The sequence below is a fragment of the Zosterops lateralis genome, assembly GCF_965231275.1.
Source record: "Zosterops lateralis genome assembly, chromosome: 1".
NCBI lineage: Eukaryota > Metazoa > Chordata > Aves > Passeriformes > Zosteropidae > Zosterops > Zosterops lateralis.
In genome coordinates, this window is record NC_139762.1 from 120,795,554 (window position 1) to 120,819,248 (window position 23,695).

At 38.6% G+C, this 23,695-nt stretch overlaps 1 protein-coding gene across 2 annotated transcripts in view; it reads right to left on the reverse strand.

Moving 5' to 3' along the window:
* The window catches only part of STAU2 (staufen double-stranded RNA binding protein 2), a 167,106-nt gene that overhangs the window by 140,875 nt on the left and 2,536 nt on the right, over positions 1–23,695 (reverse strand). For both annotated transcript variants that reach the window (XM_083861260.1, XM_083861259.1), the window contains exons 2-4: positions 6,418–6,625; positions 5,230–5,360; positions 475–634 (exon numbers count right to left, since the gene is read on the reverse strand). In XM_083861260.1, coding sequence (XP_083717386.1) covers positions 475–634; positions 5,230–5,360; positions 6,418–6,616 — 490 coding nt within the window. In that variant the 5' untranslated portion in view covers positions 6,617–6,625. The remainder of the gene's footprint in view (positions 1–474; positions 635–5,229; positions 5,361–6,417; positions 6,626–23,695) is intronic.

Genomic DNA, 23,695 nt, shown 5'->3' on the forward strand with positions numbered 1-23,695 from the left:
TTTGAAAGCACAGGTTGCTCTGAAGGAAAACTCAGTATGCAGGAAATTACCTGTCAAAGTTCTCATGCCAAATCCCAGCCTTTTGTTTATGCCAGAGATGCAATTTCACAGGATTGGACTGGATAAAATTTCTAATTTCATTGGAAAATTAGCTAAAATAACTCTTTGGGAAATGTGTTTTAGTTAATTCAGTCTGTTTTTCTCCTGTCTGCTTAGTGTTTGTCACATACCATCACCCTATACACATCTAAGCCTTACCTAAATAATATATTCCCTTACTGTTCAACCATTTTAGGTATGTGCATTAAAAATTCTTCCATGAAAACTCACTAGAGGTTCTGCATTATCCAATCATACTACAGCTATGATAATTTTCATCCTACAAATATAAGTATCTTGTTAAAATTACTTATTTTAGTGCTATAATATACCAACACATGAACAAGATCTAACACTCAAAGGAAAATGTCATACCTGGATTATTGTTTACATTGTTTTTGGGTGGTCTGGGCGTTGGTTTGGGAAGGGTAGTTTCATTCAATGCTTTGCTAGCAGCAGCATGTTGGGCCTTTTTAATACTGCTTCCTTCAGCTTCCCATGTCTGTTCTCCAAGAGTCAGCTGCACTGTGAACATCTTCAAAGACAAAGAACAGGTAAACACTGGCAAGATTATCACTGTGGACTAGAACAATCTGTATCAAAGCTCCCAGGGCTGAAGAGAAACTGCGCTCTCTTTTCATTGTATTCAACTCCCAGATAACACATCTGATTCTTCCAGAGATCAGTGAGACCTTATCAGTGAGCAACACTTGGCCTTTCAAATCACAAAGTAAAATAGTGTAACAATAATGTCAATTATCAAAGAACAGAATAATATTTAAACCAAGTAAGAATAACTTCAGAGAAAACTGATTGTCTGCTCTTGGAAGACTACGTACAGGTCAGCTAAGAACACATTTCTTCATATATTTAAATGTTTAGTCACTCTACTTGTAGAAAAAAAATACTAAACATGCTACTGAGAAAAAAAAAAAGTAATAATTATGAATGAATATAAATGCCTACACACTTCTCAAGGCAACAGAGAATTTGGCCCAGATAGTTTTACCGAGTGTATTAATTTCTCACATATCCAGATTTCTAAAAATAATGCCTTTTGTTAGGGCAGAGTCACAACTCAAATATGTTCAAAAAACATAAAGTAAGAAACAAAACACATTTTATCTTTCTAAATTAAACTACAGGTCTTAATCTAAAATCTACAGTGAGGATAGGAACTGTAAACATCCAGAGTTCAGAAATGGATTAACTGATAAAAACCATGTATTTCAAATTCTATGATAGAGAGCTATTTAAAGTATCCATGCTGTGCAAATTGTGCAGTTAAACTCAGTGCATGTTTAAGATATTAGATAAGAGTCTATCTTCTGTAGGATACATAAATGTTCTGTTTAATTTGAGCATCTGAGAACAAGTGGAGAAAGGCTAGCAACTCAATATATTTGCCATATAATCCCTAGATAAAAGGCAGGATTTAATAGTCAGATACACAGAGTAAACTAAGATATACCTATCTCAGAAAACAAACTAACTTACTTGAATCAACAGGAAAAAAATCTACATATTAGTAGGAACAGTACATAAAATAATATTTTAATTTTGACAGCTTTCTGATTTTTTAACTTATTTAAACTTGCTAGATTCAGGACCAGGTTTTTTGAGATGAATACGATGGGCAGCCTTTAAATCTACATTTACATATACATTTTTTTAACATGCACTTGAATTCAAGCATTTGAACACAAGTATGTGTGAGTCTCCCAACTCAGCCCTCTGCACATGCACACAATGCATTCAAACTGAATGCTATAAATACATATTCGTGTCTTAATTACAGCCTTGAATTTTGTCCCACTGTAATTTTCAGAAGCACAATGCAAGTCCCTGTATCACAGCTCCCATTGCTATGTTGTTTTTGCCACAGCAGTCACAACAATTTCCTCATGGAAGAAAGAGAGAAATAGTCTCTTAATTTTACACTCTCAAACCATACCTCACCTGAAAACTAAGATGGGTATTAGAGCTAAATACCCATAGTTATATAAATTACCCACAAAGATATGTCTTTATTACTAAAAAAGTTAAAATTTGATTTCTGGATCTGGAGTTTATATATTTTATATTTTGCAAGAAAGTATCAATGTAGTATTTTTATAGGAGGAGGAAATTCCTGGATTTAATTAATGAAAATATGATTAATAATGCTTATCTACCTAAAACTTATTGGTTAGAGCAATAAATATGAACTCAGGATGATAAAGGGCTTGCTCAGTAAACTTCTGCCAGTCAGAGTACCTTCTCACTTAACACATCTGCCAAAAAAACTGCAAAAATCCACACACAGAAGTAGGTTTACTCCTTTATTAAAGGAATAAACCTGCCTAAATCCAAACTCTGGAACAGACAAGAGAACATTCAAGTCCTGGAATACCAAAGCTAACAGTTCTACTTTTGACTGAGAGACATTTCTTGCCTGAGGAAATGTCTATTCCTTACATCCATCATAATTTACCCGATGTCCAGAGAGCAGAAATGCAAAGGCCACCACGCTTGTGCTTGTTTTCACTCTGCTGTGCTCATAAGGTCAGTCTCTCTAAGCTCTGACAACTCCTTACTCCTCACTTCTTCTGCGTAAAACCTTCTCCTTCCCAGCTTTTGAAGTGCTACATCCCTTACTCCTTTCCCTCTTTTCTGTACCACCATCCACTTTCTTTTGCCACTGTTCCTTTTAAATTTGTGTCCTGAAATGACTCTGACATAGAAGGACAGAAGACATGATCGATCTCACTAACGTACTCCAAAATGTCATTTATGCTAACAAAGACTTTCTAATCTTTCTTATGATGAAGAATCCACCTGGAGGGCAGACTCCTGGAAACCCTAACTGCACTGTTAAGAAGAGCCACTTCTCTCCCAACTGCACTGTTTCTAGTTTTCCATTTCACTACAGTTGTCTAAACTTATTTTCCAGACACAACTAGAAAAAAGGGTACAAAAATTTACTAGCATTTGTAGTTATGACACAGCTATTTTGTAGAGCATGTCTGAAAATTGTGAAAAGCACCAGTGGTCAGGAACAGAGTACGTGTAGGAGCAAAGCAATGTGAGAAACTCCTTGAATGGCAAAGAGCAACAGCGGTATTACATCCTTCAGGTTATGCTTCCCAGGATAGATTCATGTCTGTTTTATATTCTGTCAAGTATATCATCATATTACTTGCAAGACATGATACTAAACTGCTAAGAGAGTCATAATAAATTCTATTTCTTTCTTCACTTTTCATAGGTCAAAACTTGCATAATTTTATTAATATCACCCTTGTTCTTCATGCATTTCTCTTTTTTTTATCTCACTACACAGATGAAAATTAGACCTAATATCCTTCTGAGTCTACAGAGGACATAAATGTATTTTTTTACCACTACGAGCACAACTAAAAGAATGAGGTAAATTGAAAAACTGAAAAATTGAGAAAATCATTGAAAATCTGGCTTTCAGAAGTAATGCAGGTAATGCAGACTTAAGTAATTTCACTGATATCAGTTCCTTTAAAAGTAATAAATATATCATAGAATCAATAAAGTTGGAAAAAATCTCTAAGATTATCAAGTCCAAACTTTGACCAAACACCACCACATCACACAAAGCATTGCATGAAGTGCCATGAGCAGTCATTTCTTGAATATTTCCAGGGATGGCTATTCCATCACTTCCTTGGGCAGTCCATTCCAATGCTGAACCACCCTCTCAGTCATAAAAATTTTATTATGTCCAAACTGAACTTCCCTTGGTACAGTTTGAAGTTATGTCCTCTCATCCTGTTGCAAATTGCTTGGGAGAAGGGCCCTCCCCCGCCTTCCATATGTGAGCAATTTCTCAGCCTACCAAAATTTTAAGTGTAGTATGACTGTCATATAACTCAAATCTCCTAACTGCTGAGAAATGTAAACAGCCAAAACCACACCACAACCAAAGCAATTATTTTTTCAAAGAAATGGAAAAAGAGATAACAAAATAAACACAATAGCAAGAAGTCACAGAAAGCCCAAAAAATTTAATATGTTGCAACCTAAAACCAACCAGCCAGTGCACCCTGTGGTGCCTAATGCCTCCAGGAAGAGGAAGAGCACTTCAATTTCCATTTGTGATGAGGAATGCTAAAAGCAGCCCCACACCTGCTGACATCATTTCCACCACTGTAAGGCGTGCAGCAACACCAGCCAGAGCTGAAGGTCAGTGATTTGCATCAGTTCTGCACTTGCTGGCAACACAGTGTGCAACACAGAAACAAAAGGCAAGGCAGAGACAGCCCAAGAGGAGCTGAAACTGTTACTAATCTACACCCTGGCCCCACTGCCTCATGTGATTTGGCCACTCCAGAAATATTAAGTACAAAGCACCTACTAATTATGCCAGTGTCTCCCTCTGATTTTTGCAGGATTTTTTTTCTCTCCCAATTTGCTCCTAACTAGGGAGGAAATTTAAAACTATATCCAAAAATTACCATGAGGCTATTCCTCTGTATTCCTCATCATCTGAAAGCATTCCAATTTTTACTTCTTTAGTTGGAAATCCAAATTGATACATGAACTGGCCAGAATTAACTGTCAATTCACCAGAAACTTCTATGCTGTAATCACATTAAGAGTTTTAATATAACCCGACATTGTAAAGTTGCACAGTAATAAAATTTGTGCCCTAGAATGCCAGATTCGAAGACAGAGTATCAACTTAATGGACAAAGAATTCCATCAATAAGCACTTAAAAAATATCACCTGCATTACCATGAAACAAAAGCAGAGGTAGTTATCAGAGGCATGCTGACTGCCGAGAAAGATTCATGCAGCCTAAAAAGCAAGTGCTCCAGAAAGATTAAGGAAGGGTGGTGCTACCCTGAAAAGACTTTCATGAGGTCTATATAAAGACCAGCAAATATAAATTCAAAGATGAGAAACAAAGTAAAGTAGAAAATGATCTACAGGGCTTCTGTAACAGAAACACAGGCATACTTTCTGAAAGTGTGGTAAAAAAAGCAGCAAAATAAAGAACAGGAAGAAAGCCCTTACACTAGAAATGTAGCTGGGTTTGACAAGCACATTTGTCCAAACCATGATATTATCTGTTCAGCATGTAAGGTATGGCTCATCACCTGGAACTGTGACCTTACCTTGGCATGAGCAGGCCCTCTTTCATTCAGAAGCTTATACTGGGGTTGAATTCTATTGAAACGGGCTAACTCATTTACCAGACACATTGGAGTTTTCTCTTTGGGGTTTGCCATGTTATCTTGGAGAGGAGCTGTAAATAAAGAGTCTGTAAAGTTTTTGTGGAGAAATGTACTCTTCACAACTTCACAAAGCTTTGCAAAAGCAACATGCTTAAAAAAGAAAATACTTCGGCTAAGACACAACTTTTGCATATATGCTAAATACAAAGTTTAAATACCACTTTTATATTAATCACACAAGAATATGTAGTTCACAATAACAATTTTGATAACATGCAATTGAAAAAAACCCCAAAACTATTTCTTTCCAAAATATCTTTATGAAAGATGACAATGCAGGAGAGCATTTGCATATTCTAGATTTTCTGTGTCACCAAAGTTTACTGTCAGGAGTATACTGGTTCCTGGAATTGACTAGTCTTTCAGAATGCTTTTTCCACACTTTGAAGCAGAAGTGGGTAGCATAAGAGTTATGAGACAAATACAGTAGATGAAACCCTGTGGTCCCCCCTTGTTTCTGCCAGCTTCTTCCAGTGTTTTAGACTTTTCTCAGTAATGAACTCACTCTGAGAACAGTCCCATAGAACACCTCCCCCTTTAAGGATTTAGTTCTGCTTTTTTTAAACCATTTCACTTTCTGTGGGTTTTTACCAATTTATTTGTATTTATCCCTAGCACACACATATATTGTCATTTCTTGCTTAAATTGTTAGGACAACACTTTTGCATTTTATACCCAGTTCAGCATAGGAACTCAGAGTTTATTAGGCCACAAAGCAAACACAAATACTGCCAAGCAGTCAGAAGACATTCTGTTCTAGGGAAGAGAAATAAACTTGGAGACCTTCCTGCCCGACTAAAACTTCTCTATAAAAGATACCCTGAGAATTTGACAAAAGAGACATGTTCCTCCCTGAGCTTTTATATCATTGATCAAAACTTCACTGCAAAACTGAGCTCGATGAAGAAACTAAACTTAGTAAACAGTTTATTTAGCCAAAACATTTTTATGTGGATTTTCTCCTTTATTTTAATCCTCTTTAAGACCTAATTATTATATTTTTAAATTAACAAGTCATCAAAAAGATTAATTTGAACAGTAAAGAAAATATATCTGGACCAACTTACCTGGTGAGTTGTTCAAAGACGTAGGATCCACAAGGCTGGCAGTAGGACTGCTACAGCTGGCAGCTGATTCTGAAATGGATCCATTCATGGAGGATGGCAGACTCAGTGTATTTGTAGCTGTAACTGGCAGGGGTAGCACCACAGGAGCCATGGTGGGTCCAGACAGGTTTGCTGTAGTCTGCATTTTAACTTGTGCCATTGCCTGTCACTGCAATAAACACATTATTATCAGCAGAGCACTTTCCGTTTTGAGTGTCCAATGACTACAGTGGTATTATCAACACTCCTTTTTTGCCCCTGGATCTGGGTCACAAAATTGTCCACAAAAGTCATGCCTCTGCAAACTTTACTTCCAAATGGATGCACAGAGAAACAGAGCTCAGAGCCAAAGAACATCACTGGAGAAGAACCCGCACACCCTGGCTCCAGGTTCTGTTTTTCAATGGTGGGGTCACCCTGCCTGGGATATGGCAGAAAGAATTACTATTCTAGAATTAAGTTCTACACAATTATTCTGCAGATGAGATAAGCACATGCCAGTATCTTCAAGAGAGGATGACTTTGCAACCAGCTGCCATAGAAAACTTGCAAACTTTTGCCCTTATTTTTCCAGTAAAGCGCATCTAAAGTACTGAATAAGGCCACAAGAGAAAATCACATTGCAGGTTTTTTGCCCTGTTACCAAACTAGAAAAGAGGGGAAAAAATAATAATTAAAAAGTAAGAAAATATGAACAAACAAGCAAAAAAAAAGCCCTACCAAAGATGCAAGTTCTTAAAAGAGAACACTGCTTATTTGGTCAACAGGTGGAGTACTTCAACCCTTGCATAAATTACTGGCAGAGGTACCAGGATTTCCTGAACTAGTCTTTAATCCAATGGCTAAAACATTTACTTGGAATATGCCAGGTACTAATTATCTCTTCTCATCTGCCCAAATCAGTTTCTTTATTGCCAGTACCTGTTCTCAGGCTAGGTCTACATGCATGAACAAACCAGGCTCAGGGCACCACTCCATACTACTCACTGAAAGTATGCTCCTTGGCAAAATTTGGGCTACTGGCTAAAAACTCCTGCTGCAAAAAAAAACCACACAGGAGCAGTTTGAGAGCCCTCAGGCATCCCAGGTAATACACTTAATTAAGAGAAAAACCAGTCATTGTCAGTCATCTGGGAAAAAGGTTTGAGTTTCTCCTGTCCCATACAGAACAGGATGGTATATTTTACCCAGCAGCATGGACACAGACTTTATTATGTAGGGTTCATACCCATGAGCTGATCTGTACAGAGTGGATTGAGATACAAAATCTGTGAGAGCCAAGTGGCCTGGGCAACTGGGACTTCTCCCAGCAGCAGCTCTGGTCCTGATGGCTAAGGCAGACTGGGGGTTCAGCTCTCACCCATCACAGGCAGCACCCCTTATCACTAAGCTCTTTGCTCCTTCTGCTGAGGCAATTCTCTCTCCCTATTAAAAAAAAAAAAAAACAACCCATTCAACACCTGAAAAACTTTCTAATGAAGGGCTTATTGAAATGAACAACCTATATAAATTTTTTTGATCACCATCAGTATTTTTGCCCCTCCCCCCACACCAATCCATTAAAAATATCCAAGTATCTGTACTCAGAGGGACAGTATTGCTGGATTAAGATCCCAAATCACTCATTACACCTTGGAGTACAAGTACTTTAACACAGTTGCACTTGTATAATGAAAATAATAAATCCTATTACTGTGACTCTTCTCTCTTTGGAGAAGAGGTTCAGAGTGGAATGTCATTTTTATTACTGAAGATAACTGATTTAAGTCTCTGGAAAGGCAAAAGTAGAAAAAAATTAAAATTTGAGATGCAATCACCTGCCCTTTTCATAAGTATCTTTGGCAAAATAGTAATAGTGACAGATTTAAAATATACATATGCAGTTAGCTACAGTATATTTGAATACCTCGTGTTCAAAAAAAAATGTACTAAATTCATACTGTAAAAATCCTGCCATCACTTCACAGCAAATGCCATACAATGCAGCAATATTGTTAGAAAGGTCTGACTTAAAGACTGAGAAGGTGTAGAACTATAGAAGTCTTTGGTATACAACACGTCTGCTTCTGATTTTAAATACATTAGTATAAACAGGACTTAATTGAAAAAGTTTTTCAATTGCAAACATTAAAGTCAATGATGGCAGAATCAGGCCATATGTCTTAAACAAATTTAAATGAAACCAGCATAAGATGAAATATCATTCCAATAACTGAAGTTTAAGAAACTCACAGTATTTACAGCATTTTAGTCCACAAACATGAGTATGAGAAAGGCATCACTCATATGGTACTACATGAACTACTACTGAACACCTGGTCTTGAGTCCTGCCAGTTGTGAATTACCACTTCAGCTTCCAGTATTTTAAAAGTTTATTCTTCATGAAAGCAGAACTTACTAATAACCAAATAAAATATTATGTTATACAGTACCGATGATATAAAGGGAGAAATTCTGGGATGAATCTTTTCCTATTAAAGATAATACAAGAAAAAGCAGTTTAAGAGTAGTATCAAGGAACTGTTAAAATGAACAAGATAAGATTTAGGGGAAAAAAGACACTAAAAGTAATGTACATAGAAAATTCCACTCTGAAATCAGAATTTCTCATAACATATTGGGTGCTGTTCTGTTCTGTTTTGTTTTGGTTTTTTTGTGGTTTTTTGTGGGGGGTTTTTTTTGGTTTTTTGTTTTTTGGTTTTTTTGGGGGTTTTTTGCCTTTTTTGGGTTTTGTTTTGTTTTTTTAATATATCTAAAGCTGCAGAACTGCTACAAGAAACTGTAACTATTTTGTAAATTAATCTGTAAAAGCAAAGATGCCCAGGCAATATTACAATCATAGGGACTAAATCTTAAACAGATGAGATATGGAGATAATAAATTTGTAATCAGTTCTAAAAATCCACTAGTAGAGAGAGACAACAGAAAGAACACAGTTAGTATAGTGATGGCATGTCATTTTCACACTACCAGGCTGCCAACCTTCAATGTCATGACAAAAGGTAACAAAAACTCTGTGTTCCACCTTTCTTTTACATTTTTTACATACATACACCAGTGTTGTACTGTTTATAAAACAGCCAAGCAAAAACATTTTGGGGCCTTCTAGCCACAAGCACAAACATAATAAAATACACTGCCACATAACATGTAGGACTTGGGGGAGAGAGATTTCACTAAGCTGGTCAGAGATGAAATGCAGTTGCATAATCAAAATGTTTTTACATCTTCTATGCAGATATTTTTGAAAAATCTGACATATATAAAAGGGATGGTTCATTTAGGATACTAAGATTACAATTAGAAAAGTCACATACCCTATTTCAGGTGGCTACCCAGCTCATATCTAGGAAATTCTTACACTTAAGTGCCTCCAGAGAGGCTTCTCTTCAAGTTCAGCAGTGGTTACAGACCACTTGCACCTCTCAGAGAAGGCTGGACTGCACAGCTGTGCCTCCCAGCTTTGTGTTTTTACTCAGCTGCCACGTCAAGACACAACAGAAATGATATTTCTTAATGTTTTAATCACACACATCTATCCGGTCAGTCTGTAAGTCACAGTGCTGCTGGTTTTGTAAGGCCACACTGCAGGGCTTACGGTGTCTTATGAGATGCTGCAATGGTTTCTCCTCATAGTCTCATGCACACAGATGCAGTAGAAATGCAATAGCAAACACATAAAGGGATGCAAATATACTAGAATTGCATTTTACTTCACTTCCCCTGTTGAAGCATGTACTATGTACTATGCCTTAGTACATAGGCAGCTACACAGGTTTTATCAAACAGTTGGTATTGACTTTCTTATTAAACTGTGTACAAGCTGTGAATTTTCCTGACAAACTTTTTGGTCAAAAAATGACCAGACCAAAATAAACTCACACAAAAACAACAAAACAAAACTCCTCACGTTTTAAAGTGAAAATATTGCTGTAAAATAGTCTGTCCATTTTTTAATATATCGGGAAACACGAGGTCGTTGTGAGTTGACCATGTCTGTATACGAGGTGACCATTAAAGGTGCTCTATCCCTCACCATCTCAGCTGGACAGGAGAGAGAAAATATAAAGAAAGACTTGTGGGTCTAGACAAATGCATGAAAAGATCACTCACCAGTTACCTGTCACATGTAGAACAAACTCAACTTGGGGAAATTAAATGAATTTATTGTCAATCAAATCAGAGTAGGAAAACAAGAAATAAAAACTAAATCTTAAGAACACCTTCCTCACACCTATTCTTTCTTCTCAGGCTCAACTTCACTCCTGAATTGACCCAGAGGGATGGCAAATGGGGGTTACAGTCAGTTCATCACACAATGTCTCTGCCACTCCATCCCACTAAGACTCCTCATATTCTTCCCCTTCTCCAACGTGGAGTCCCCTCCCACAGGCGACAGTCCTCCACAAATTTCTTCAGCGTGAGTCCTTCACACAAGCTGCAGTTCTTCGTGAATTGTTCCAGTGTGGATCCCTTCCATAGGGTGGCATCCTTCAGGAACAGGATGCTTCAGCAGGGGCCTCCACAGGGTCACAAGTCATGCCATTATATCTGCTCCAGCCTCAACTCCTCCCTCTCTCCGTGGGGCCACAGATCCTGTGGGTCTCCACAGGTGGATCTCTGCTCCAACATGGATCTCATGGGCTGCAGGGGCAGAGCTGTTTCACCACGGGGCATCAGAAGAGTCTCTGCTCTTCCACCTGGAGCACCTCCTGTTCCTCCTTCTGCACTGACCTTGGTGTCTGCAGAGGTGTTTCACATATTCCATCCCTTCCCCTCCCCTGTCCCTGCACTTTCTGTTGTGCATCAACTTTTCCTGCTTCTTAACTGTTATCCCAGAGACATTACCACCAGCACTGACGGGCTCAGCCTTGGCTGGCAGCAGATTGATCTCAGAGCCAGCTGGCCTTGGCTCCATCGGACATAAGTGAAACTTCCAGCAACTTGTCACAGAAGCCACCCTTGTAGCCTGTTACCAAAACCTGGCCATGCAAACCCACTACAAATATTTAGTGACAGTTACAGATGCAGAATACTTTAAAAAATTGTGAATACACTTGTATCAAGCTAAAAGCAACATGCAGCATAAAGAATTAGTTAGCAGTTTATCTGATTATTATTACTTTTTGTATTTTTCTGGAATCACTTTATAGTCTCAGATCTTGTGACAGAAAATATGAACTAAATGCTCAGGTTGAATGATTCTTAAACTATGTCACAGTAATTGAATAAATAAAGACAGATAAAGAAGATAAAACACCACAAAAGGTAGAAAGCCCAGACAAGGAGTTTTCAAAGCAAACAGACTTGTACAATGTAGGAAAATTGAAAAAGCAGTATCAGAAAGACAAGTTGTATGCACAATCAAGAGACAGAGAAACTAATGGCCTGTACAGTCAAAACAGAAGGCTGGACTTCATTTTCTGTGCAGAAAGTGAAAATGCACACATGCAGTAGAGCAACCACACTTTCACACTGCTCCGTCACACAACCCAGGCTACCAAATTTAACCTGTGCACAAGATGGCACATACTACATACTTGTGAAGTACTTTACTGTAAAATGGATCAACAACTCAGATCAACAAGTGAGGGCCAGCCGCTGCTGAGCAAGAAAAATTACTTGACATATCTTGCATTTTATATAACCAAGAGTTCTGCTTATACCTTTTGATCAGTGTCCATTTTTCACAACAGTATAACATTAATGATCCCAGATCCTTTTCTGCAGAACTGCTACCCAGCAAGTTCTAGCCTGTGCTCTCTTTGTGAATCTGTTTCCTTGCTAATGTTCTTGTCTTCCTTGAATTTTCTTATTAAAAAATCCAACAAAACAGAAAAAATACAGTAATTTTTTTTCAAGATTATATAGAATTTTAATTCTAATTCCAAAATGGTTGCAAACTTTCTCTAAGCCTGCTTTATAGCATCTACAAATTTAGTAAGTATACTTTTCAGTATACTGTTTCATCCACATCATTAATAAAAACATTGAAAGGTATAGGAAGAGCAATCTGATAGACTGGGGCCAGTGTCTAAGCAGGCAACAAGCATCTTAAGCATTTTTTTCAGACCAAACCCCATTTTGGTTAGAAGCTTTTTAATGTGATTCTTCTGTGAAAGTCCCAAGTCGCAGAACACTAATGGTTAACATCTTCCTAACTAAAGAAGGGTTTGGTTTTAGTTTTAGCTTTAAAATTCCATTAAATGCTCTGTTCTCCTTCTATTCTCCTGACGTTAATTCATTTGTTCAGTTACACAAAAGCATACAAAACTGCCTAAAGGTAAAACATATTTCCGGTGTGCCATTTCTCACATTTATGGCAAATATTTATACATTTGTGGACATTATTATACAAAGTACTAAAGATGTTCTAAGCTTTATGTAATTTCTTTTTACTGTGTTATATCTAGCAGCTTATTTTGGGTTGACAAAAACCACACAGCTCTGCATTACCTTCAGAGCAGCTTAATTAGAACTTTTGTCTTCTGAAACCAAGGAATGAGATGGCCACACAGTAGTAGTTTATCAAGAGTAGGACTTAAAGCAACAATCAGTAGATAATTATCCACATTTATTAGCAGAATTGATCTTATTTATACATTTTAAATAGCAAAAATTAAAACATTAGGCATAAAATTGCACAGGGTTTCTCTGTTTTTTAAAACATATATTTTTCTTTATTACTGCTGATCCCCCTGTTTGTTTTTCCCATTTGCTCCTCCTTTAATTTCATAGCTTTCTGCCTTACAAAGAGTGGCTTGCCAACAGCCAAACTGATCTAATAACTTCCTGCCATAGCAAGGGACAATCCCATGTTCTCTCTTCCCTGCAGCAAAAAGCCAACACTTTCTGTCCATCTCACGGAACCAGTTCAAGTGGCAGGTAAGGAGAAAGATCAGAGGAGCATCTGGTCTGTACAAGGAGGACCACAAATTCCTGACCTGGGATGGGTGCAAGGAATTAGCCCTTTCAACTCCCACTAATCAGCTTAGCTTTCCTGTCAAGCCATACACTGAAGTTCATCTCCTTCACACTGTCCCTCACAAAGCCCGTGATCTCATCCCTGATGATTATATCTTCAGAAACCTATGGCCTGGTTTCTTTTTTTACTGTGCCTTACAGCAGAGAATCTTTGTTTCAACGGATATATGAACATAGCTACCAGCTAATTAACAGCTATGTAATACATGTCAGCAAGTGAAGTGATTTTTTTAAAAGCATTTTACTTTGCAGAAGTGTAAGATGGGTGGGGGAGAAATCACCAACTTTTATTTTCATTGTTTTGGTAAGATGTTTTACAAGCAAAGGAAGAGATACAGAATACTAGGGACTAATATTCAAAATTTAAGGAGCTGCAAGGCTTACAAAAAAGTTCCCCTTCTTGCTCAGTGTTAAACCCAGTCCCTGAAGACTAAATTCTACAGTTTCTTACAATTTGGTTTCTCTGCTCTTGGACTGGAGCAGAAAAGGGCTGTAGATAAAGTCCCAGGGAAGGCAAGGAAGGGCCAAGCAGCTGCAGTGAACACCAGACCACAACATGGAATCCCATCACATTTTCAGGTATTATCACCCATGGAGGACTATCCTTTGCCAACTCTCATGTACAATCAATAAGAACCTTCTTGAGGAAAGGAAGAAAGGTATTTTTGGAAGAAAAAAAAATCAAGTAGGAAACAAACTAAAAATCTGCAGTCATAATTTTCGACCACTTCTTCAAACTGCAGTCGGCTCAACCTCCCTTTTGAATTACTACACAGAACAGGCACATTAAAACAATATAAAAGGACTTAAAACTCAGAAACTGAGGTAGAAACTGCTTCATCTTGCACACCTCTTTCATCATGAAACCATATGTGTTCCCTAGCTTTCAATACAATGTTGATCCAATTTGCTACAAAAAGCATGCAAGTCTCTAAATCAATGACCACGTTATCATTATCACAGAATCACATCAAGTGGGAGTACATATTATATATCACTGATTCAATCCTTCTTTAACAACTCACCTTTAAAATTGTTTCATGTAAATTTAAAAAGAAAAGTAAAAAAAACCAAACCAGACAAATAAGGCAGACAATTATGGAATCAAAGACTAAAGATTCTCTCAATCAAAAAAATGGTCAAACATGGGCACTTTTGCTGCCATTTAATTATGATGTGTTAGCAACAGGGCAAGAACAGAAGTCCTGGCCGGCAATTAAGATTGGATTTATACAACTTGAAATACATAGAATATGTCACAGACTAAATATAATATGCAAACATTTAGAATGTAGCAAATTGCTTAAACCACTACAGCAAAAGTCAAATAACTAATATGAAAAATTGGTAATCTACAAAGCCATCTATGTGCACAGCACCTCTCACACCAGCAAAGTCATCCATATCGTATGGCACTGCTGTACAGTGAGATATGAGGACTCAGATAAGGATTAAAGACATCTCTAATATATGTTTACAAATATAAGCAAGGTGTGTAAATTGTCACTGGAGTCAAAGGAAATACAATATGGGATTACCATGGTTTGCCAGAGTGTATTGGGTTTGCATGGCTAAGCTTTGGCAGAGGGGCTTACAGGGGTGGCTCCTGTGACAACCTGCCAGAAGCCTCCTGTGTCCAACCCCTGGACAGAGGCAAACCCTGACAGCTCCAAAAGCAGACATGCTGCTGCCCAGGGCTGGGCCAATTAGGAATGGTGATAATGCCTCCAACATATTGAAGAAGTCCTTGCACAGTTATAATTGCAGGCAGAGAAGAGCAGGGCAGGAATAGGAACAACTCTGCAGACACCAAGGTCAATACAAGAAGGAGGGACAGGGGGTGCTCCAGGCACCAGAGCTGGGACTCCTCTGCAGCCTGTGGTGATGGCCATGGTGAAGCAGCTCTGCCCCTGCAGCCCATGCAGACCCAGACCTGCAGCCTGTGGAGGAGCCCCGTGCCTCCCCATTGCAGGTGGACACCTGAGAGAAGGCTGTGAGCCCATGGGACACCTGTGCAGAGAGGGGCCCTGCTCCTATACTGGAGCAGCCTGTCCTTGAAGGACTGCACTTCATGGAACAGTGACCCATGCTGCAGGAGTTTGGGGATGGACTGTTGCCCATGGGATGGACTCATGCTGGAGAAGCTTATGGAGAACTATGTCCTGTGGGAGGGACCCCATGGTGCAGCAGGGGAAGGACTCCTCTCCCTGAGCAGCAGGAGAAAAAGCAGGTGATGAACCAACCATAACTCCCATTCCCTGTCTCCCTCTGCTGCTGGGGAAGAAGGCAGAGGTGGGAAGCAGGAAGGTGTAGGAAGAAGGTGTTTTTAAGGTTTTATTTCACTTCTCATTATCCTGCTCTGATCTTGTTAGTAATAAATTCAATTAAGATCTCTAATTTGAGCCTATTTTGCCTGTGATAGTATTTGATGAGTGATGTCTCCTGGTCCTTACCTTAACTCATGAACCTTTCATTATATTTCCTCTCCCCTGTCCTGCTATGGAGGAGAGTGAGAGAGTGGCTTTGGCAGGTGCCTGGTATCTGGTCAGGGTCAACCCACTACAGTCTTTTAAAGACCCAATACACAACAACAGCTGAGATGTCCTGAGATACCACATTTGGATACCTGCCTATTCCATCAGCTGCTGCTTCAGGAAGCAGACATTCTCTCTGAAGACTCATGCCACGTCTGACACTGCATGTGGCAGGCAGTTCAGAGAAACCCTGACATAAAAGAGGCAATGAAATGGCAATAATGTGTGTATTTAAAGAAATGTATTATACCGGTCACCAGTACAGCCAGCAGACCCAGGGAGTTACTCAAGGTGATCAACAAGTAGGTTTCTAATTTAGGATTAGCTAACCACATGGCTGAGTGGCAGCTGAGAAGCAGACAGGGTAACTTGGTGTCTCAAACTGCACAAGATGCCAAAATCCAGGCAACTGAATCCTACCCAAAGGCTACTGCCAAAACTTGTCTTCAACAAGTAAGTGATCATGGATGTTACTGAAACTAACAGACACAAAAAAAGTAAATAAGCTCCTTTGCAGAGACGAAGTAGTCTTTTTGTAAAGAATGATGGAAAATGTAGGGGTTAGGGCACTGACTGAAATTGTGCACATTTGCATGAGCCAGAGTCTAAAAACTTGTAACAAGAGAAACTTAACAGAAAGTGGAGCACACTGACAGGGAGGAATGCAACTCTTCCCTTGCTTCCCTGGCAACAGCGAGGCTGACATGAAAAAGCTGAGAAAAGAGCAACTCAGGCCACAGTGCATCTTACTGTGTACAGTAAAACTAATGACCCCAGACTGTATACATGGCTAATTTTCTATTATATCAGAGGAATCAGTCAGGTCCTGCATATAACACTCAAAGACTCAAGTAGAGACTTCATAGACAGACATGCAACAGAGGTTGTAAGTAGAGAAACTTTACTAATATTCATCTAGAAAAATGATGGGAAAAAAGATTGCTATTCTGTATTAAAATGGTAAGGGACATCAATCAGATTATCAATTTGAAGATTTCAATGCCAGAAGAAAACTAAAAGATAAAGAAAGCCAATCTGTTGCATCAGAAACTGAAACAGTTTGGCATCTCAAAATATTTCAACTGGTTTATAACCCAAAGCCCAAGAGGGAAAAATCAGTCTGTTTTATATAAATGTTTGCTACGTTAAGATAATCTCGTCAGAAAGTCTCTCTCAATTTATTGTTCCTGTCCAGAAAACAGAGAAGATGGTATAAAAGTCATGGAAATTCCCAACAGCCAGTACAAGCTAACCCAGTTCTCACAGTACCACAAATTTTAAGCTCAGAAAAGACTTTGAACCATCCAGACAGAATATTGGTTCAGACAAAGCCATCAGTTTCACCCAGTCAAAATACCCTGAATTATTATAATGAAGAAAATGGGAAACTCCTTCACAAAACAGCAAGATGATCATCAGAGCCTTCTTTGTGGGAAGCCTTCCTCATCCAAAATTCATCATGGTTTGAGGTAGATCGCAAAAATTAGCTTATAGGTGGCTATAATGCCTTACAGATCAGAGGCAGGACACACACACTACTCAACACTAGAAGTAATATCCTTTTTGTATTTGCTTTCTGCACCTGAGAGCACACACACTAACCCAAGAGCACAAGAGCTGGCTGTCCAGTATTCAACTCTTCAGCCCTCTCCTCTACCATGACTATAAACTACTTAAGACTCCTTGTAAACCGGACACTTGTATCTCCCCCAGACACTCTGTGATACACAGTCATATCTGTAACATTTTTTTAAAAAGATTAAGTGGTCATCAAACCATCTTACTCCAGATACAGGTAACTCATATTTGCCCTGTATTAAATAAAAATGAGTTAGTCAGCTGCCCTGAAGAAAAATAGCTGAATAGAAGGGAAGCCTAAGCCACTAGTTTAACAATCAATCATCAGCTTAAAAGTGGAGAAGGGGATTAAGTAAATGAAAAAAACATGACTCAAATTTGACACACTGAGGCTACACACTTGTTTGCATCAAAGCTGTAATTGGTTCCTTATTTGTGATATTGGACTCTAATCTGAGGCGCTTCCAAGAATCTAGTTTCTGATTTAATTAGTATTTTGAAATTTCTCTTCTATATATTTCTAAAAGCAGCACTTTTTTCCCAATTTGTGGTAACAAGTAGTAGTTACATTACTAAAATCTCCAATAAGCTTTGGCTGATTTACAACATACTCTTACTTTAAGTAAATCATCCCTCCAACTGTTATTTTGTTCTGAAGCAGGCAAAAATTACTTCTTGACTTCAATCCCTAACTAGAAATTGCATTTTATTAATAGAATTCAGAAAATCATCTCAGTTTTCCTTAACTCCTGCAACAAACTACTTCTCATATAATTTGAAGTAGCAATTTTGGTAAAGCAGCAGAAACATGCTTTTTTTCTTTGAAATTAAGTTACAGCTCCTGCTACCAGCCCTCCTCATAAGTGTAGTCAGCTGGCTAAAATTAACAGCTACAAGATCCTCAGAGAAGGAGGTTTCAGTGGACAAAGCAACAGGTGTTACACTCTATTGTTAGAAGTAGACAAAACGCTGGTTTGTGTGCCTTTTTTTGTTCTCCAAGAGTGTATTTAAACAAAAATACTATTTGATAGCTAAAGTGATCAATGTCCACGCTGAAGTCTCATACAGTTTCCAAGAAGCTGCAGCTCCCAAAAACAGCTGGGGTCAAATTGCAACCTTCTGTTCCTGAAACATTCCTGGAGTTTCCCCTTGTCTCAACGCTTCCACAGACAGTTTTTGAATTGCTATAAGATAATAAGAATAAGATAATGTTGACAAACAGTTCATACAGAGACTAGCTCTCTGCCCACTGGGGGACAGGATTGGGCTTTGCTCTCTCAGAGTACCTGTGAAATCAGGAGTTCTGCATCGATTTGACAGAGCTTCCTCCCTCTTTTAAGTGCAGCCCTCTTCAGTCAATGAATAAAGGTAAAATAATTCCTGACTTTTGGATTGGGCCTACCAAGTGATCTGACTGAAAATAAGCACAAAATCTAAGTTTACAACTGGAGAAAATTAAAGTTTAAAGATGCTGTGTTTGTGGGCAAGGTCATGATCAATGCTAAACATTAGCTGAACACTAAAAACCTGCCACAAATTCAGCTGCAGCACAGAGGCTCTACACACAACTGGCAGGACAGTAAAAGTTATTTCTGGAGTTGAATCAGCAAGGAGGATACTAAAGTAACAACAAACAACAGAAAGGAAGAGTGCTAGTAAAAAGACATTTGTTTCAAATTGAGCACACTGTAAGGGCACAGAACCAGCATAACAAAACCAGGCTTTTTCCTCCAACTTATGTAGTAGTGTCTAGGAACACTAAGTAGGATATGTCATAAAATAGCAAGTAAGAGATCTTCATCTATTCAGCTTATGATTCAGAATAACTTGTTTCCCCAGACCAAAGGAAGTTATAAGCATAACTACTACAGGAAAAAAATGTAAACAAACTGAATTAAAATTTGGAATCGTCTCAAGCATTTTTACACAGATAAAGTCAGAAGTAAAACAAAGGATAACTGGCTTAAAGTGCAAGCTGATGCACTGGTATCATGAAATGATTCTAAATACTAGGAAAGAATACCTGGAATTGAGCAAAAGCAAAAAAGAAGTTTGCATTTATTAGGAATGGTAATGCTGTAACATCATAGGCTCACAACCACCTAGAGGATGGATGGGTTGATCATGCTCTGAGCTGCCCTTCAAAGGAATGTCTTTCTTACCACTTGCTGTACTTTCAGGACTCCAAGGCCATTAGACTCAGCAGGGTAAAGTTAACTTTTGTGACTCTGGAACCACCCTAAACTAGCATAAAAAAACAAACTTGCTTTTGAACTTGCAGGGAGCTAACACTTCTGTTCACCACTAAGACTCCTGCTCTTTACCTTCCAAATCAAAATCAAATTAAAAAGAGTACTTCAAAAGGGAAACAGGACCCCATTTTCTAGGATCTCCAAAAGAACATGCACTATTAGGCTACAAACATATGCCTCATACAGTCTAACCCCCTGAAAAAATGGATGTTCCTTGTTAACAAAGGTTTGTGCTCCTAGCCCAAGGGTCATCCAAAGTCTGTGTAGGTTGCAATGACATATAGCAGAAGCTTAGGTAGAAGTGCTGACCCCAGAGCAGTGGAGCAGATCTGCAATCCAGCACAACAGCAAAGATGCCACATTGAAAAATCAGAGCAGGCCCTGGAAATAGAACTGCCTCAGCTAACCTTGTTCACCTGCAGTGCTCTGTCCTGTCCTCTCTTGGGGATATATCAGGCATATTTGTCTGACAGTACCCATGTCTCCCATGCTTCTCTAAGCTATGGGATACCTGAGCAAAGGTAAACAGTACCAGTATTTGCAATAACAGCAAACAAAATCACTTCTTTTTGGTGTAAATGTCAAAATTCCTAGTGAGCGCAGGATTGGTTTAAAAACCTTGAAAAGATTCAAATTACTACTGTGTCCAAGAAAAATAAGAATTTCAAATCCAGGATGGGCAAGTTGACGTTTACATTTCTTTTAAAATACTTTAAATACACTTAATAACTTAAATTTCACCAGCTACAGCAGCCGCTTGCTTATATGCCTACTGTAACCTGTGAGTGTTACAAAGTATCAAGGGGCTCTGACTACAGTGAGATTTGAGGAGAACCAGAGGAGGAGATAAAGTTTTACCCTGGAAAGGTACCCTGGAAAGCTTAATGGCACCCTGGAAAGAGGGAAGGCCCCCAAAGCCACCTCCTCTGGTGAACTGCCACCGATAGTAATTTGTGGAATGGCCAGTTTCAGAAGAACCTCGTAATGCAACAGCTGAAGAATTTAATTAAATATTAAATTCTTCTCATGGGACTTGGCAAATACTTATGATTGCCTGGAAGTCCAGATCCAGAATGTCCTCATGAATAGCAACTCCATCAAGTCCATGGAAAATGGATCCAGTCCTGGCATCTTCATTCAGTCAGTTTTTACTTGCATAAGGCTCTAAGCATTAAAAATTGGCCAGTTGAAAAGGGGTGAAGAAATGATGTGAGCTACTCTCCCTTCTGAAGAGGTCAAACCCCACGCTTAACCCAGTGGATTCAGCTAAAAGACAATGTTAAAAAATGCCTCTGAAAAAACAGGGAGAGCTTTAACTGACTTCTGATCCAGGACAAGCTTCTCATTCCCTTTCACAAAGATGAGACAGCCTTAGCTGCCACGCAGAAGCTGGATACTCATTTAATACAAGACTAGTAGATGTCTTGCACTGAATTCTCAGAGGGTCAGAGAGGTTTTCAAGAAAATCCCTCTGGAGTCATTCATTACAATTCCCAGGCCCTAAACAGGTACAAAAGGAATGTCTCTTGGGTATATACTCTTAAACAAAATGCCTCCTAGAATGGACATTGCCATCACAGATTAAATACTGTTCAAAGCAGGCAGGTTTAAAGAGTATCACAGACACAAACCTGAAACAAAAAGCAGAGAAAATACTTTCCACAGTCTGGGGAGAAAAAAGCAACCCTGTATCTAGGACTCAAGAAGGACCAACAGAAGGGGGAAAAATCAAAACTAACAAACATAAAAAACAAACAGATAACATGAAATTTTAGATTCTTTCTTGTTCTTACCTTGTCTAACAAAGCCAAATCTACTACAGAGTGTTATTTCATTATTATTTTGTTTGTATCAGAACAACTGGGTATGCTTCTAAGTGACCCAATATTGCCCTCTACCAGGCCTGCATCTCCACCTTGGGAACAACATTATCTTGATTTCATCCTTGAAAACGTATCAGTTGCATGGATGTGTCATCCGGGTGATATGGAAAAAGTTCTCTATCACTTGCAGACAATTATTTATCCAGACAATTCCAGTTACTGATATCAATCTGCACATTTAGTATACTGATATTTCCTTATATTCCTATAACATTGCTTTTTTAAAGTGGGGCCATTGTAGGAGAAACTGGGAACCACAAATACCTAACAGGTGCAAAAAAAACCCCAGAAACTAAGACTAGCAATAGCAATAAAAAATAGGTTACTCATCTCTTTTCTTGATCCAACAGGTGACCATTTTCATTGCAAGAAACTTGCCAAGAAAATCTGGTCTCCTACACTCAAAAACGTTTCCTTTAGCCTGGAGGCAAAACAGCCTCCTCAAAGCTGGCAGGCACCAAAACTGGAAGTGGGACCACTGTGATCCTTTGGAAGTTTTCAGAAGTTGAGAGTGTAAATATACCCTTCAAGTGAGCATGTGCTACTATGGTAAAAATCTTAGTAAGCTAACTTCTTCCAGAATCTAAGGATGGGAGGTTAACCCGCACGTGATATAATAATTGGCTGCTGGTTATAACCAGGGACCTCCCCAAACACCAACAGGGATCTGAGCTCGAAGCCTGAGTTCTAACCAGTCTAAAAAGTGCCCCCTCCCATCATTTTAATGGCGACTAAATTAGAATATTATGGGGATACAGAAGCATAGTGGAGTCACAATATTAGTAATTAAATATGAAAAAAGTGCTATTTGCCAGGAAAAAATTGAAATTTCATAATTTGATTTTATTTGGTTAAATAGAAATAAATTTGTAACATTCTAGTGATGTACTGTATAGACGTATAGTTGACTAAAGCAAATGCAAAGATGGAATATGACACAGTATGGCACACCTCATTACTGGGAAACACACCAAAAGCTACCAGTTTAACAAAAAAGACCCACAAAACAAAACCAAACCACAAAACCACTTGCTCTTGAGATGAAGTATGAACAAACTTTAGCAGTTACAGACATAGATGTGATTTTAGTGTTACACTACCACAGATGGCTTTTCAAAATTCATTTTTACATTAGGAGTTGTGACAAGCAATTTTTTTTATTCTAAATATTTTCCAGAACAATGCCTGAGAAGACATCTCTCAGATTCTTACTGAACTCTTGATCTTTTAATGCAAACACACTTTGGATAATGGCGGTTGTGACTCAGTGCTGACAATGAGCAGACCCTCTAAATGCAGAGCCCTTGACTTTTTACATATATATATTAATTATATGTTTGTTAACTACACTACACATAGGTTCCATTTCCTCTTTTCACAGAGTTTGTCATGCACTCCCACCAATTCCATTCTTCCTCATTTACTATCCTTTCCTCCCTGAGCAAAACCACCAGCCACTCCCTGACCTGGCTCTGCAGGACCCCTGCCTTGTCCTCTTTATGCCCCTCAACCAAATGGAACCCCCTGTCTTTCCTTCTCTTCTTCTTTTCAGAGGAGAGAGAATCCAAGAACTACTGTGAAAAATACAGACTATGTACGATCCAAAGATTAGAAATGCAAAATAATAGGTTCTGGCAAAAGACAGGCTGCTTTTTCTATAGATTTTGCTGTTGGTGATAGGAAATAAATGTAAGCAGTGGAAGGAAAAGTGAAGCTCTGGTGGCTCATTAACAGAAGTTACGCTGTTTCAGTTATCCTGAAAAAATGCAGCATTAGGTCCTTCTCCACCACATCAGTGATATCTGCATGAGGAAATAGATACCTCACACTCCAATGAGAAAAAATCTGGGCCCGTATCTATCAAATATATATGCCCAAAAATGGCACTAAAACCCTAACTAAACTAAAAGGCTTCCTTTATAAGGCCAGCTCTCCAATGGAATAATACCATGGAAGATGTATTTTGGGGTGAAGAACTGGACATAACTGATGGGAGTTCTCCAGTGT